At 38.0% G+C, this 18,114-nt stretch overlaps 1 protein-coding gene across 1 annotated transcript; it reads left to right on the forward strand.

The window, feature by feature from the left end:
- Window positions 1-314: 314 nt before the first annotated feature.
- Window positions 315-17,149, forward strand: irf9 (interferon regulatory factor 9). Its single transcript, XM_084434273.1, is given in 12 exon segments — window positions 315-402; window positions 686-756; window positions 1,386-1,442; window positions 2,056-2,178; window positions 2,779-2,956; window positions 4,765-4,904; window positions 5,113-5,182; window positions 5,284-5,346; window positions 5,464-5,868; window positions 16,610-16,722; window positions 16,875-16,988; window positions 16,990-17,149. Coding segments are annotated over 10 exon segments (1,284 nt in total). The 5' UTR covers window positions 315-402; window positions 686-756; the 3' UTR covers window positions 17,011-17,149.
- Window positions 17,150-18,114: the final 965 nt, after the last annotated feature.

An 18,114-nucleotide genomic window follows, 5' to 3' on the forward strand; every position in this document is an offset into this window, starting at 1 on the left:
CTTTTGAAACGAATTAAACTGGCAGAAGGGAAATTGGCTGAGAATATGCCAAAGGGGGCGGGGTTTATGATGTGTTAAGACATGCTCAGTAAAGATGTCACATAACATCTGCTCATGTTGTAGTAATATTCATTATTCCCCAAGTGATGTAGCCGCACATAAAAATAAAATAAAATAAAAAAAATTCCGGATTTTCCAAAGAAACTCGTGACATACTATTTGACGAACAGTGTGATAACGCTGTGAGCCGCTGAGCGCCCCCTACTAAAGTAACTCAAACAGTTCAGGAGGACGCTCCACTGTTTTGCTTTCAGGAATTTCTAGTGCTATCATCTGCGATGGGCTGGACAGGCAGACTGTGATCTCCAGAACTGCTGACAGTATATACGACCGAAACTAAAGGTAGGCTAAGCGAAACTACAAACAAACTAATAATTTTCACAAGTTTATACAAAAATGCCGTTTTGTCCGCGAACTTATTTATACAACGAGCTATTAGGCTACATTGATTTTGATGTGGATAGTTTGGAAGAAATTGTTGAAATTATAAAATCCCTTGTATGTATCTCTATTTGATTTTTATTTAAGCAGATGTTTCGATTATAAGTTTACAAAAAGTATTGTGAATGCGTCTTAATAGAGTTAAGGCATATATAACAATAGTCATTTATGATACAAATCATAGCGTACGCTTCCTGGAGGCTACTGCACTACCAAGGGAGGGAACCAAACAGCGATTTCTATCGAAGGACGAAGGTGATTGCCAAATTAAATTCATTTAAGAATTGTTTAGAGTCAAGATAATTTAAGAATTGTTTAGAGTCAAAATAAGATTTATAACAACCTGTGCGTAATTACAATTCATGCTTATTGTTTTAGTCAAGTGTGCTTATAAGGAACAGCTCCATTGATCACTGTTGTTCTAATAATAACCCCAAAAAGCTCACAAGAACAAGCTCAGAAACACATCTAAAACAGCATTATCTCATAGCATTGGGCTCAAAACACATCCATTAATTCAGAAACTTTACTCACTCAGTTCTCTGAACGCCCCTGGGGGGCGGTACCGCCCCCGTTGAGAACCACTTTAGATGAAAGATTCATCTTCAATTTAATACTCATTTTATTGGAAGACTATTCACACACACACACACACACACACACACACACACACACACACACACACACACACACACACACACACACACACACACACACAAACCATTTAGTTGGGCTAAATAGAATAACTTCTGCATACATTATTGCATACCTTCCATGGTACCATGTCAAATAACATGGTATTACCCACCTCTGAACTGTCAAATGTGTGAGATGTCTGACTTTCTTAAGACAAATCAGCATCTGTCAATCAATGTGTTTTTCAGATGGCATCAGGAAGGATTCGCTCAACGCGCCGTCTGCGCTCCTGGATAGTGGAACAGGTGCGTGTGTGTGTGGTATGTTGAGTGTGTCAAAGGATAGTTAATAAAATCTTAGATAGTTTAGATTTGATAGTTTTTCATTGAAATAATGTTTTTTTTTTTTTTTACATCTTATGCTGTTAAATTAAAGTTTAAGTCTGTAAAGTTTAAGTCTGTGTTACCACGATGGTGTTTTGTATTTGTGTGTATGTGTCGACACATTCACCATATATTTAGTATTTTTCTCAGCTTGTGGAAAAGCTACATGTGATACATTATGTACAAGCTGTCTCTTTACCACTTGTATTTTTAAGGTGGGTGTCAGTATAATATCAATCAAAAAAAAAAATGTTTTGAGTAGTTTGGTAATAAATTAGTTGTAATGTATTTTAGCAATTTTAGTTAATGATTTTTTTTTTTTACAGTAAATTTAACTCCAATCTGTAAAATCTAAAAATGTTACTAGCTACCTTTTTTTCTGGCATTCACAGCTGCCTTTTTTATTTATTTATTTTGTATGTACAGGCAGAGTATCTAGCTGCCTAATATTACCTAAGGGTCTCAGGTCAGAAATATTAATAATTATGATTAATAATAATATCTGTTTCTTTCTTGTGTGTGCTTTGGGATATAGGTGAACAGTGGGAAGTATCACGGCCTAGTGTGGGACAACACTGATAAAACCATGTTTCGTATCCCATGGAAACATGCAGGAAAACAAGATTTCCGAAGTGAGGAAGATGCAGCTATTTTCAAGGTGGAAATATCTATATCTTTCTCTTTCTCTCTGTGTGTGTGTGTGTTCATGTTTTTCTATCCCTGTGGGGACTTCAACTTGAACATTGACTCATGGGGACTAACCTAAATTGAGGGCCCCATGAGGAAACAAGTTTATAAAGCATATAGAATGAGTTTTTTTGAAAATTCAAAAATGCTGAAAGTTTTCTGTGATGAGTAGGTTTAGGGGTAGAGTTAGTGTAAGGGGATAGAATATACAGTTTTTACAGTATAAAAAAACATTACGTCTATGGAGAGTCCCCACAAAGATAGCAAACCAGACGTGTGTGTATGTGTCTACATTACATTACATTACTGTACATTACATTGTATCTATCTATCTATCTATCTATCTATATCTATATATGATATATATTGGCTGGCTAAGCACTGGATCTTTTCACTGTTGATACCTATATCAAATTGTTTGTTTCCACCTCTGTGGAATTACATGTTGATGATAATTATTTGCACATTATTGATTATAATTAATTTGAAAGATAGTATGAGCAGTAATTCACTTATTAAGAAATAAAAGATTTTTTTTTTGCTATATTAATTTGAACTTTTCCGATTGAAGGCTTGGGCTGAGTTTAAAGGGAAGCTTTTGGAGACTGGAAATGACCCTGCATCCTGGAAAACTCGCCTTCGCTGTGCCCTCAACAAAAGTCCAGAGTTTAGTGAGGTCACTGAAAGATCACAGCTGGACATCTCAGAACCCTACAAAGTGTACCGCCTCGTACCACTAGAAGAACAAGGTAACAAATGGATGTGGAAACATTTGTTTGTAACATAGCAGGGTTGCCAACTCTCACGCATTTTACACCTTCAGTCTCTTTCTCTCATGCCACCTATAGACATTTCAACACAAAATAATCCCTAAATTTGCAAAAATCCTTAGCATTTTCCAACCATAATGAGGCTTAATTGGTCTAAACCAGGGGTGTCCAGTCTTGGGCCACTATCCAGCAGAGTTTAGCTGTAGTCCTGATTAAACACACCTGAACCAGCTTATCAAGGTCTTTAGGACCACTAGAAACTTCCAGACAGGTGTGCTGGAGCCAGAGTATGTGAGCGGAGTGGAGCGGCAAATATTTTCCCTCTGCGCTCTGCAGGAAAGTGACCAATCAGGAGCAGGTTTTCAACTACAAACGTTCATTCACACAACATTGTTTTGGGTGCCTGAAAACGCAAACTTTTGAAAACAGGTTTCAAAGTGCGAATCCGCGAAAACGATGACATCATGCACATGCGTATGACATGTTCAGTCTATACAAATTCTATTCTAGACGCCATACGCAATCTTTCAGTCTAGTGTTTCATCGTCATCTAATGGCCTGGCAGCAGAATACAGCAGATTCATGTGATGGGGATCGTTATGACAATGGTGTCGTCTGTACGTGGAAAACTCAAAGGAAAAACTTCTCCATTTTAAGCTTATCGTTGTCGTGTAAACGCACCCTATAGCAGCAAGATTCTAGCAATAAAATTGCACAAGGTGACTTTTAAAGAGCTTGCTATCTAGAGTAATGAATGGAGGACATGGAGAAACACCAGCAATTAGATTCCGCCTCGTCGGCCAGTCCCCAGGTTCCGCCTAGCCCTTCAGTCAAGGCTCCACCATGGTGTTTGTGTCCTTGTGACTGCTCCTGGTCCATGTCCATCTCCCGTACCTTCACGATTGTGGATTTCTATTTTGTTATTCTGTTCTGTTAGTCCCTGTTTTGTTCCGGTTTCATTGGTTACTGATTATCTCGTTTGTTTCTATAGGTGTGTATAATTACCACCTGTCAGTCGTTATGTTCGACTTTTCGTATTTGAACTCCGTTTTGTTCAGTCCCGTTTCAGTTTATATAGTTTGCATTTTCTAGATTCTAGATATCTCCTGTGCTTGTTAGTGTTTAGTGTTTGTTATTCTAAATAAAGACTTTGTTTGTGAACTCTATCGTTGTGCGTGCTGCAGGCCACCCTTACCCATAGATGCAAATGTATGATTATATTCAATCACTTTTTTTGCTCTACTTGGAATGATTACTATTTTATTCTGCATCCTGGTGGTTGGATGTTAACTGCATTTCATTGGCTTTGTAATGACGTTTCATTAACTAAGTTCGGGAGGAGCACATTCAGATAATTAACACGAGTGGATAGCACTCAGCAATCAATGATAAGAGGGTATATATAGACTCAGCAGTCTTACCTCGATCCATTGACAGTTTGCAGCATCCCCCCACCACCCCTTCTCCACACTTCTAGTTCTAAACACTTACATACATACTTACATTACATCTTACTCCCTCAAAATTATATGTAAGTGTGAACTCGTGAATTTGTACTTTTCTCAGTGACAGTAAATGGAAGTGAATTGAATCGAATGTTCTGTAAAAATACACAATGGAGAAATTAAGCTTTCTTAAACATCAAACATTGACTATAAAAAAATGATATTTGAAGTTTTGCACATTCCTACAACTTGCATGAACAGCAAAAAGTCTACAATAACTCCAATGAGTATGTAAAGGAGTTACTTTTTGTAATTATTTACTTCATTTTCCTCTCATCATAGGAGGGGTGAAAGTAAAAAAAGAGAACGGACAGAAAGCAGTGAGAAGCATCAGGAGGAGACACAGCGAATCTGAGCATGATCAGGAGATCGAATGCAAAAAGATCAAAAAAGAGGTTGTTGTGCTCCAGCCCATCAACATGGTAAAAACATAACTAATCATTGAAGAGCTATACTGTTCAAACTTTAATTAAGATGAAATTTGCAACATGCATGCTAAATAGAGAAAGCCTGCCTTACAAAAGCAAAACAAACAGTCGAAAACATGCACTCAGACACATTTTACATTCCACTTAGCAGAGTATGAGTCTACAATTAACTGAGCACTATTTCTACTTCTGATCTTAACAGAGTGCACAGGAAACTGTCCCACATACAGGAAGTGAGATCGGGATGCAGACAATCCTCTTAAAGAGTGACAGTAATTATCTGAGTTTTCAACTTGGTTCATTTGTGGTTAATGTAGATGTTAATAATGCAAAGTGGATGACTGACTTATTGTTATTCAACATTTTCTTTGAGGTGCTGAAGATATCCAGTTAAACTTTACTATTGAAACAGTGCCTTTGTCTGAAGAAAAGAGAGGTAACTAAAAATGCAATTTGATTCATTTATTGAGTACAACAAATCTGATCTCACAATTGTTTCATGTTTAACCAAACTATCAGCAGATGGTTTCTAAAAACACTTTTGTTCTTTCAGTGTTGAACACTTTCCACATAACCGTGCACTACGTTGGTCAGGAGGTTCTGCGGCGAGAAGTAAGGGGTAATGATATTCGGATTGCTTATCTGCCTCCGTCACCGGTCCCTCCGTCTCCACCGTCTCTGAACGGCCCTGGCTTCCATCGAATCCCTCTCCCAGAGCCCCCATTAGACATGGTTGCAGACTCCAGCCTTGCCCCACGTTTGAACGATCTTAACAAATTACTGCCCTTCATGGAGCGGGGAGTAGTGCTGACCTTGACAGGAGGAGGCATCTATGCCAAGCGTTTCTGTCAGGGACGGGTGTTCTGGAGAGGACCGCACAACACCACCACAGGACCCTGTAAAATGGAGAGAGGAAGTGAGCTCACCCAGCTGTTCAACATGGATACATTCAGACAGGGTAAGTGTTTCACAAGCAAATATTTTGCACTGGAAAACCCAGAATAAAACATTACTTGAGTGGTCAACTCAAATTTCTATGTTCCGGTAACACTTACAATGATACAAAGGTTCATTAGTTAACATGAACTAATAATGAACTGCACGTATACAGCATTTATTAATCTTTGTTAATGTTAATTTCAACATTTACTAATACTTTATTAAAATCTTGTTAACATTAGTTAATGCACTGTGAACTAACAATGAACAGCTGTATTTTTATTAACTAACGTTAACAAAGATGAACAAATACTGTAACAGATGAATTGCTCATGGTTAGTTAATGTTCCAAACGGCTTCATTCGACACACAAGTGCTCTGCTCCCCCTAAAGTTCCCACTTCAATGGTTCTGCACTTCGGAGTGAGTAGGGCATAGGGATGCTCATTTCCGATTAGAATTTGGGGAGGTGTGAGGACTGGAATTGAGAACCCCTGCCCTGCCATAGAAGAAGCTTTTTGAGTTCACCAAAGAACCTTTCAGTAAACTGTTCTTAAAAGAACAGTTTTCTTAGTGTTAAGAATATTTCAATAATTTCAAGAACCTTTATCCACTATAAAGAAGCTTTTGTCCAGAGGAAAGGTTCTGTGGATGTTAAAGGTTCTTCATGGAACCATAGATGCCAATAAAGAACCTTTATTTTAAAGAATGTAATAACATCCTAAATAGTGGTCAGCTGATATATTGCCAGGCCCAAAATATCAGCTGATATTTGGCATTTTTTTATTTCGTTTTTCTGTTTGCTCCTATTCTGTCGCCATTAGTTTACTGTCTCTGTTTTACAGTTCTGTCTAATAAATTATATATAAATGATGTAAGTATACTGGCATTTGCTTTTATATTATTCGTGTTCTTTGTATAAAAAAATTAGCAGTCATCAGCTTGAGGTAGAGGGGGCAGAGGAGAGAACTTAATGTTTTGAAGAGTTTGAGTGTGTCTGAAGTGCTATTGAGCTTGTTTTGGTAACATGGTGTGTTTGCATTGTGTGGAAATTGGTAGAAAAAGTGGAGAATAGTGGTTGATACATTCCAACGTCAGCAGAATCCTGATTTGTGCCATTTCTGTGATAGAAGATGACCCATCTCGTGGCACAAGATTTTGGTCATAGTGCTCACCTTTCTGCTAGAAAGTAATCCATAAATCTTTAGTCCTATAGACTAAGCCCTGTTCAGACTGTCAGTCCAAATCCAATTTTTGTGCATGTCTGATTGGAATCTGATCAAGTGTGAATGTCAAAATATCATTTGAATTGCAATTTTCACAAATCTGTTTCAAGTTACATTAATGTATGGTTTGAAATCCTATTCAAATCTAATTTCCAGAAATCCTTTTTAGTCTGACTGCTCTGATCGGAATTTGCGTGGTTTTTCTGCTTTTGTTACTTTCTCACGCCATGAAAAACATAAACACATCAGACGTTGTAGTAGAAAATATGCTGAGAGTTGTTGCAGAAACAAGGTTGTGTTGTTTCGTGGTGTTGGTTGATTGCAAAATTACAATATACTGCTAATCTGCTTCTTCTACACACCTCTTTGAGTTTTAAGACCAGTGGAGACTGTATCACCTTTATTTATATAGCACCTTATACAATACAGATTGTTTCAAAGAAGCTGTACTGTGATAACAGGAAAATAGTGATCAGTGATACAAACAGATTTCAATTCTGCTGTAAAGCAGCAGCTCTAAAAAAAACACAGTATTGTCATTATTCAGTTGAAATCAGTTCAGTGTTGATTGTTTTCGGTTCAAGAACTCTGTAAAGAACTCAGTGCAGTCGAATCAAAAATACTGCTGAATATTAAGTGTCCCCAACTAAACAAGCCAAAGGTGACAGTGGCAAGGAACCAAAACTCCTTCAGGTGACAGAATGGAGAAATAAAAAACCTTGGGAGAAACCAGGCTCAGTCAGGGGGCCAGTTCTCTTCTGGCCAAACATGTGATTATGATTCCAGGATGCATCACAAGTGAGATTGTGGACTGTTCATTCAATATATTTCTTCTAGCTCCTTCTGCTTGAAGATCTGGATACATCACGACGGCATTTGGTGGGAGAAGTTGAAGGTGGCTAGGGTCTGTTAGGTCTAGAGGGAACTTTCACTAATGTTCTTTAAATGTTATGTTAGGACAAAACGTTCTTAAAATAATGTTTATGGAACGTTCTTTTAACGTTATTAATAGTTAATATACGTTCTTGCAATGTTAAGAACGTTTTCTCTCATTGTTATGAGAACATTTAATTAAAAATAACATTGTAAGGACTATTAACATTGTTCTCTCTACATTATGAGGAGTAGTACAATCATCAAGTACAAATTACATCGTAAAGTCATTCCATGAATGTTGTACTAAGAACATTTTCTCTTAAAACAACATTCTTGGAATGTCTTTATGATGCTATTAATATTTGCTGAATGTTTTTGGAATGTTTGCATAAAATGTTGTGGTCAAAATGGCCTAATATCTTCATGCCTTATAGTCACTTTTAGCATATTCCCAGCTAACAGGGAACGTTCTCAGAACTTTGGCTTGCATTCTTGCAAGGTTCTCTCAAAGTTATGAACAAACTTTCTTCCAGTAATGTTAAAAGAACGTTCGTTCATAGTTATAAAAAATCTCAAAGCGTTAGCACAAAAACATTATTTATTATACATCGTTCATGAAATGTATTTTTGTAATGTTTTAGTTGGACTTCTAAAACATCTAACATGTTTTAAATGTTACTATCATTAAAGAGAATTGAAGAGAAGGGATAAGGAACAAACAATGAATGCAATTTATGCAAACAAAATATAAAGGCAAGCAGGTATAATAAACTGACTTTATTAAACCTAATGCATTACACTAAGCAATCAGGACTTTGAACTTTCCCTTCTGTAACAGCATTTCACCTGTTGTTCAGTGGTTCAACGGATCACAAAACTCATGGTTCGGATCATATATTACTGAGTCACGGATCGATAGGGGGGTGTGGGGGTAACTTTGCTTTCCATTTATTACTTAAAGCACACTTTAAGTACTCCGATACCACAGCAAAAAGTTCAAACATTATTAAAGGCATGTGTGAACAATCAGTAAAAATAAGAACAAATACACTAATTGCAAACATAGATAAATACAATATAACAAAGTTACAAATAAAGTAAGGTCTAACAGTAGTATTCATTTCGGGTAGCCCGATTCGCCTGGACCGAGATCCGATGACAACTGGGAAAAGTCGGGGAGGAGGAGTGTGCCTCTACGTAAATAAAAGGTACTGTAACACTGTGGTAGTGAGAGAAAGAATATGCACTTCGGATATTGAATTGTTGACTGTGTCTCTCCGGCCGTTCTATTTACCTCGAGAGTTCCAACAGCTGTTCTATACGCTTGTGTATATTCATCCGCGAGCCAATGCTTCAATTGCAGCGCAAGTGATCGCTGATGTCACTCACAGACTGGATTCTATTTGCCCAGAGGCCCCCAAGTTCTTTTTAGGAGATTTTAACCACTGTACTTTAGATAAGACCTTAAGATCATATGAACAGTATATAACCTGCTCTACAACGCAGAGGAACACCACTTTAGATCTATGTTATGGCTCAGTAAATGGAGCCTATAGATCTGTGGCTATGCCGCCACTTGGTGCCTCCTACCACAACAGTATTTATTTGATGCCTGTGTATAAGCCCGCGTTCAGACGCCTTGAGCGTGAGGAAAAAAACATAAAACTTTGGACAGAAGACAGCATTTCCTCTCTACAGGGGTGTCTGGAATGTACTGATTGGACTTGTTTTTATGATACTTGTAATGATATTAATGATCTCACGGAAACAATGTCTGCCTATGTCAAATATTGTGTTGATATGATTATTCCATCTAAAAAAGTGGTTATTTATCCTAATAACAAGCCTTGGGTAACGAAGGAATTGAAAAGGGTTATCAACAGGAAAAAAAAGACATTCTATTTTGGGGACCTGGTAGAGAAAAAGGCTGTCTCAAGAGAAGTAAAAAATGAAATAAGGAAAGCAAAAAGCCAATACAAGAATAAAATTGAAAATCAATATAATAGTGGGGATTTAAAGGCAGCCTGGCAAGGCATTAAAACCATGGCAGCCATTAATCAGCCAGTGTGTAGAACAGGGCAACCAATAAAAATGAATGGTATAGATGACGGTGATTTGCCAGATATTTTTAATAATTTTTTTTGCAGGTTCGAAAGGTCCTTCACAGATAGTCTAGTCACATTGAGAGAGACGTGGAAGCCTCAGAGAGGGATACAAATACAACAGGAAAAAGTCACAAGACTATTTAAAAGTACAAAAATAGGTAAGGCTGCCGGTCCCGACGCCATCTGTGGGCGTACACTCCATTATTGTGCTGAGCAGCTCAGTGAGGCTTTTACAGTTATCTTTCAAAAATGTGCTGATAGTGGGGATATACCTGATCTATGGAAAACATCAATAGTAATACCCATCCCAAAAATAAAATTTCCTAAAGACCTTAATGAATTTAGACCAATTGCATTAACTTCCCTGGTCATGAAATGTTTTGAGAATATCTTGAAGGACATAATCATCCCCCTAACGGTAGACAAATTAGATCCACTACAGTTCGCATATCAAGCGGGCAAGGGTGTAGAGGATGCAAAGCTTTTTATCCTTGACAAGGTGTATAAACATCTTGAGAAACCTGCATCACATGTAAGAATTTTATTTGCTGACTTTAGTTCAGCTTTTAATAAAATGCAGCCTCACATTCTGGTCGAACGATTAGCCTCATATTTTAAGTTACCTGAGCAGATTCTATTACTCATCTTAAACTTTTTAACAAATAGAAGGCAGCAGGTCTATGTAAATGGAAATATGTCATCTGTTATCGTATCAAACACAGGCTCTCCTCAGGGCTGTGTGCTGTCCCCCCTTCTTTTCATATTATATACTGACAACTGCAGGTCATCTTGGGAGAACAGTTACTTAGTGAAGTTTTCAGATGACACAGCCCTGCTGTCCCTTTTACAGGGCAATCAACCGGATCATAGCAGTGCCCTTGAGGAGTTTGTTAGATGGTGCGACGATAGTCTTCTTGACTTAAATGTGTCAAAGACTAAAGAATTGATTATAGATTTTAGGAAGGTTAGTGACGAACCAAAACTGAGTTTAATACACAATGAAGGTGTTCAGGTGGTACAAACATATAAGTATTTGGGCACAGTATTTGACTCACAATTGAAATTCAGAGAGAACATTGATAGCATTATTAAGCGAGCAAACCAAAGAATATATCTACTGAGGAAGTTGAACTCCTTTGGGGTTTGTAAAAGAATCTTATGTACATTCTATCAGGCATTCATTGAGAGTCTATTAACCTTTTCTTTCTTGGGTTGGTTTAATAGTTTAGCGGTGAAAGACAAAAAGAGTTTGAGTGACATTGTTAAAGTATGCTCAAAAATCACTGGTACCCAATTAAATGATCTTGGTTCTCTCTGGAAAAAAAGAGTGGTCCAAAAAGCCGATAGAATACTGTGCCAACCAGACCATGTGCTTAGGAATGAATTTGTTCTCATGCAGTCAGGTCGGCGGTATTATGTGCCAATACGGAAAACGAATCGCTATGCAAACTCATTCATTCCCTCTGCTATAAGATTTTTAAATGATAACTCATAACTACACAAAAGGTTCTTGTATTACACCGCTGTTCTGTCACTGGCAGGTGAATGTGTGTGTTGTGTTGTGTTGTGTGTGTGTGTCAGGGTATTATCGTTTTGTATACATTTTTTTTTTTTTTTTTTTTTTTTTTTTTTATATATTTATTGTGTGCTAATAATCTTAATTTAACCCTTATTGGATGGGTTGGCTGTAGAACTGAATTGCCCCCTTGGGGACTAATAAAGATATTTGAATCTTGAATCTTGAATTTCAGGTATGTGATAATTAAATGTAAAATAACACTTTTCACTTTTATTGAAAGAGGAATCAATTCGGAGTTTGCACGCTATCTGAAACACAACTCGCTCTGTGTGCATGCGCTTTGGTGTGTGTGCGGCTGTGCCTCTTTTAAATTCTCTTTTGCCTCTTCTAGCGCTGGAATGGTTTAAAATCTATTGAATGTGTAAACTGGCAAGACAAAACACGTGCAAATCATAAACTTTCACTTGGTGGTTAAACTTGCAATTAATCCACGAATCACATGCGTGCCGAATCATGGGGCCTGGTCCTTACGGATCATGGATCAACTGTCCATTTAACTCATAAAATCATCTGATTCTGGACTAAATTTTCTCATTCTCTTTCTATTACTCACAGCTCTGCGCATGTGTTTTGTTCCACGCCACTTTTAAGCCAAACGTCCAGAGTCTGCAGACAACCATTACACTATTATGTCTCTCTTCATCATGCAGCATCACAAAGCATTTTGTAAAATGTAAGCTTTGCTCTCATGATTCCATGTCTTGGACTGTACTTCCCAGAGACTCTTACACAGTTCAGAATCAGATCTTCAAACAAAAGGAACTGGATTAAATATTTGAATGCTACCACACAGCATCCACAATCTACAATCTGATTCTGACTTGTGATGTAGACTGAATCATAATCACACTGTTTTCATTTGTTGTCAGAAGTGAACTGGCCCCCTGACTGAGCCTGGTTCCTCCTAAGGTTTTTTTCTTCATTCTGTCACCTGATGGAGTTTGGGTTCCTTGCCACTGTTGCCTCTGTCTTGCTTAGTTGGGGACAATTAATATTCAACAATATTATTGATTTGACTGCACAGACGCTGTTGTATGAGAACTGAGCTGAGCTGGGGTGCGTTTCCCGAAAGCATCGTTAGCCAACTATGGTCGCAAGTTCGGTCGTTATCAGCATAGGTCAACGATTTGGTGTTTCCCGAAACCATCATTCCAACGAACGTTCGCAAACAGCATCGCAAACTTGTGTGGTTGGAACGACAGCTCTCGAGCTGTGGTTAGAAGCATAGTTTCTAGTTTACATGAGATGTAGACTGAATAAATCCTTATCTTTAGCAAAATAAGCAAGCTGACATTCAGTACAACCCGTGTTATTTATTTAGAATACATACAAATGTAATTTACGTCTTTTAGTTTGTCCAGAGATTTAAAGCACCGTTTTTGAAGACTGCGCATGTGCGAACATGCTCTACTATGTAAGAACGAGCCAAATATTGAGTCGGGTAATAAAGCAAAATAACTGAGAACAATTAAAAATGGTCTTCAGATGCCATGTCTGTAACTTATATGACAAAATCTAGCGTTAATTCGATCTCAAACAGATTCATTAAAATAAGTTATTAGTCCACCACGTGCGAGACGTCATAAACCAACGTGGTTGAACGATACTTTGCGACATACGGTTTCGGGAAACAGTCGTGACTAGCTAGTTGATTTCTCCAACGATGCATCGTACTATGGTAGTTAAGCAGCGAGCTATATAGTTGTACGGGAAACGCACCCCTGGACGATGACATCACTGTTTTCTGCAGAGCTGCTTTATTGATGAAATTAACTACTTTAAAATGGAAATGAATCAACACTGAAATAACTTCAGCTGAGCAATGACACTTTCTTTTAGAGCTGCTGTACAGCAGAAATGAACTCTGTTTTGCATCATTGAATAATTTTCCTGTTATCACTGTAAAGCTGCTTTGAAACAATCTGCATTGTATAAACACAATATAAATAAAGGTGACTTGACTTGACTTCAGTGTACTACTACAGCAAAATGTGAATCTTAAAGTAAAGTCTGTTTATTTTATAATTCAAACATTTAATGCACTTAGAAACTTGTATAATCTGGGCAAATGTAAACACTCTGAAAAAATGTATCTTAACACAGTTTTTGGAACTTAAAACTTTTGTTACTTAAACCCTACCTCCTTGAATTAATATAAACATAAATATAAACAGGACAGCTCAGTGGGTAGCACTCACCTCACAGCAAGAAAGTCCCCAGTTCGAGTCCCAACTTAGCCATGAGTCTTTCTGTGCAGAGTTTGCATGTTCTCCCTGTGTCAATGTGGGTTTCCTCCTGGTAATCTAGTTTCCACCACAGTTCAAAGTCATGCAGCATAGGTAAACTGGTGATGCTAAATTGTCTTTATGCCGCAAGACCAGCCGAACACGGTGAGTGTGTGTTAGAAATCAGGAATGGTGAGAGAACATTGTGCTTGGTATGTTTTTCGTCTTCAAACTTGGGTCTTCAGCCGACAAAGCTTAAATCCCGTCTGGCTAGCGTGCTTCCCATAATAATGTTTCATTAACAAAGTTCAGGAGGAGCACATTCAAAAAATCGATCCAATCAACTCTTCATCAGCAATTACCATGTCTATCCCATACACTGTAAAAAAAAGATGGATGACGCCCCTTCACTCTCTTCCATTGGTGAAAAGTGAAGCCGCCAAAGTCCTAATATGGCGCTGACATCTTGTGCAGATTTGGGACATTGCTTCTGTGCAGTAGTGAGCACGGGACCCGAGTCTGCACAGTAGCGAGCAGGAAGTTAATCTGCGACATCAAGGTCCCACCCTCACTCCCGCAGAAACGGTTAGTACAAAGTTTACTGTGTGAAATAAACAGTTATGGACATGTACAAATTAAAGTTGAAGCTCCAATATCCTCCCGAAAATCCCCCCCAAAAGTCCGTTGGTGTCTTGGTGACTACTTCGTTTAGGTGACTATTCCCATTTTTATAGCATCAAATAACGAAGATCAAACTTATAAAAAAAAAAACAAAAAAAAAAAACTTGAACTTAAACCAGCGTGATTAAAAGAAATCATCTTTGGAAGAAATGTATTTGAAGTGTAATTTGATTGTTTAGTTGCCATCGCGTCCATTAGACTTCATGGGTAGGGTGGGATTTATGACCTATACTGGGACCAACCACTGGGGGGTTCGAGGGGCGATCGAGACGCTTTGGCTTCACTTTTCAGGACTTGTGCGGCACGCTTGGTCAATCCTATCAGCATGAGAGGAAGCCTATATATATACATATACATGTATACACATTCCTCGACAATTTTCAGCATCCCACCACCACCCCTCCTCACTCTTGGTTTGTTCCTACCACAGCCAGGAATACGGGGGGAGTACTCTGGGTTCAGGCCAAATACCGAGCTCAGAGCCCTCTCCTTACCAAAAACACATACCCATTTATTCTGTCTAACTTATTTGTAAGTGTGAACTCGTGAAATGTTTACGCCTTAGGTCAGTAGGCGTAGAGTCGGCGATCTTTAATGGTTGTTCAAATGCATTTAATCACATGAGCATTTTGACTATGAAAGCAATCCGGTCGAATGCAAACGTCTGGAAGTGGTCGAAAGTAGACAAGCTCAGAACGTTTTACACCCCGTTTACACCTGTATTTAGCATCGTCCACTTGTCCACATCCAGTCGACCAAAACGCATCTTAATACCAGGTGGAAACAGGGCCTCTAACGTACACAGAAACCAAGAAAAACGTTCTATATATAAAAAAAACCGGGACGTTTTGAACGTTTTCATAACTTAATGGCAAAACGTTCTGAGAACATATTTTTGTTAGCTGGATATGGCCTTTGCTGAGGATCTGTGCACGGATCTGGCTGACTACGCGCTCCGACTAGTAATAAACAGCAACTGAATTTAAATAATATAATAATATTTTGGGCTCTGTTGTTAACCTTTAATATTATAGTAATGTACAAGTAAGGGCTTCCTTATATATAGTTTGCAGCATTAGCAGAAATATTTTATTTATCCTTAAGAAACCTTTAATTATAATTGAATTCATTTAAAGACAGAGACACAATTTGTTCATTAAACCACTGTTTAATTCATGAGTTCACACTTACATATAATTTGAGGGGGTAAAGTTTAATGCGTATTTGACGTGCTGTCCGGGGGGAGGGCTCCGAGCTCGGAGTTCGGCCCGAACCCAGAGTACTCCCCCCCTATGTAAGTGCTTAAGACTAGAAGCGTGGAGAAGGGGTGGTGGAGGGATGCTGCAAAACTGTCAATGGAATGAGGTGAGACTGCTGAGTGTATATACCCCTCTTACCATTGATTGCTGAGTGCTCTCCACTTGTGTTAATTATCTGAACGTGCTCCTCTCGAACTTTGTTAATAAAACATCATTAAAAAAAAAGAAGCAATTTTATGTTTAGTTTTCTCTCCCCTTCTGTACCGAATCCATACCGAACAGTGACTTCAAAACCGAGGTACGTACCGAACCATCAGTTTTGTGTACCGTTACACCCCTACCGGCTACACATGTTGTAATACAACAACTGTATTCCCAACGCCTCCATGTTGCTGTTGTTGTTTTTCGCCGTGTAGGCATACCAACGCAATGGCATTGCCATAGAAAACATTGCAGATATTTTGGAGAATGCAAGGGACACACAAATCAGACCTGAACAGTTGCAATACACAGTGTGGACATTCAGTCATTTAGATCAGGTTACAATTGGATGAAGAAATATTCGGATTTGGACTGGCAGTGTGAACGTAACCTAAGTCCCCCAGTGAGCAAGCCAGAGGCAATTGTGGCAAGGAATAAAAAAAAAAAAGGTTGGTTTTAGATTCAGGAGAAAAAAACTATGGGTCAGTTCTCCTCCGGCTATATTGTGTAAACATAAGGTCAACATTAACTAGCTATATGTTTATTTCCTCTTCTGATTCCCTGTATACAGTAATACCAAGTTTTGAAGATTTTCTTTCCTATTCTCAGAGTTGGATGCTTTCCGCAATGGAGGAAAAGAACCTCAAAGTGAGATCACGCTGTGTTTCGGAGAAGAACTGTATGATGGAGACAACATCTCTGATAAACACATCATCATTAAGGTAAAGACCTTATGTGAATGTATAATGGATGTATATAGATCAGATGCTACATTTGTTTTTGGGAGATGTACAGCAAAAAAAAAAAGAATAATAACTTTACATTTCCAAAAGAGTCTTTGTTTTGGGTGCAATTAAATTTTTTCTCTCTCCAGATCTCTCTCCCATGGGTTGAGTTGCAGATAGAAGAGGTCAAGACCCTAGGAGACCCTATTGCAATTCTCAAATGTTTGGCCAGCCAGTCTCCTACAGGGGAAGTGACTCTGAACCTTTGTTGAAGTATCAATGTAACAAACCTCTAAGATATCACTCGCAGCATTCTAAACATTAGGGATAGAAATGAAGAGAAAAATGGCTCGAGACAACTTGTAGAAACCCATTACTGTATGTAGTTAGTGGAAATGCTGCAATTATTAGTTGCTTAAATATATAGCCAGATAGCAGTTAAATATTTATAAGTAATACAAAGACACGTCTTTAGTCAATAGCCATGTTGGCCAAAAGCTGAATACCTTGGTCCAAAGCGGGCCAACTGGGGCTTGAGGAGTGGTCATGAACAAAGGCGGAGTTTACCAGAGTCAGGAGATGGTCAGCACTGCTGTTCATTTCCCATGTTGTCATATTTAAGACATTTTAAACACTTCTCAGCTCAAAACTCACTTTCAGACACCAGCGAGTGTTTGAAATAACTTTCGATAACGCTAATGTCTCATTGAATTTGTCACTTTACATTAATCAATGGCAATAAATGTTGTTGTCACTTGCCTTGTCCTCTGCTGTCTCAATCGTAATGGCATAAACTGAGAGCTTCACTTTTCTTGGATTCCATCGACAAAAAAGTAAGTGTGAGGCTACTTATTTTAGCTTATACCAACTTTAGTCATCAATAGCTATACAAAAACAATTAACCATGCAAGTATCAGGGGTGTCATGCATCTGGTTTAGTGATCCAGTTAAGCACTGAAGGTGCTGGAACCCTCTTCTACTTCTTCATCATCATCATCCCCTAAAAGTGTGTGGGCGTTGTAACAAGGCAATTTATGGTTTGGAAATCTTGAGAAAGCAACAAACAAAAAAAAAGGTTTTTTTTTTTTTTTTACTTTTGTACTCATTCTAGGCTATTGGTCTGATATTTCCCTGATATTTCCTAAAAATGGCACCTAGGAGGGCACTACAATGAATGAATGAATGATGATATTTTAGGAAAATTGATATTTGTCTTCTTTAGTGGACCACCTAAAATATACACTAATATGACAACGTCTAATCTCACTGGCCTTATAACTTATTTATATTTTCTTACTATATTTCTTTATATTTGTCTTTCAAAATGTAAAATGTACATTTGTAGAACTGTTCATTTGTAGAACTGACAATATAGTTTTATATAATTTG

The sequence above is a fragment of the Rutilus rutilus genome, assembly GCF_951802725.1.
Source record: "Rutilus rutilus genome assembly, chromosome: 16".
In the NCBI taxonomy this organism is placed as follows: Eukaryota; Metazoa; Chordata; class Actinopteri; order Cypriniformes; family Leuciscidae; genus Rutilus; species Rutilus rutilus.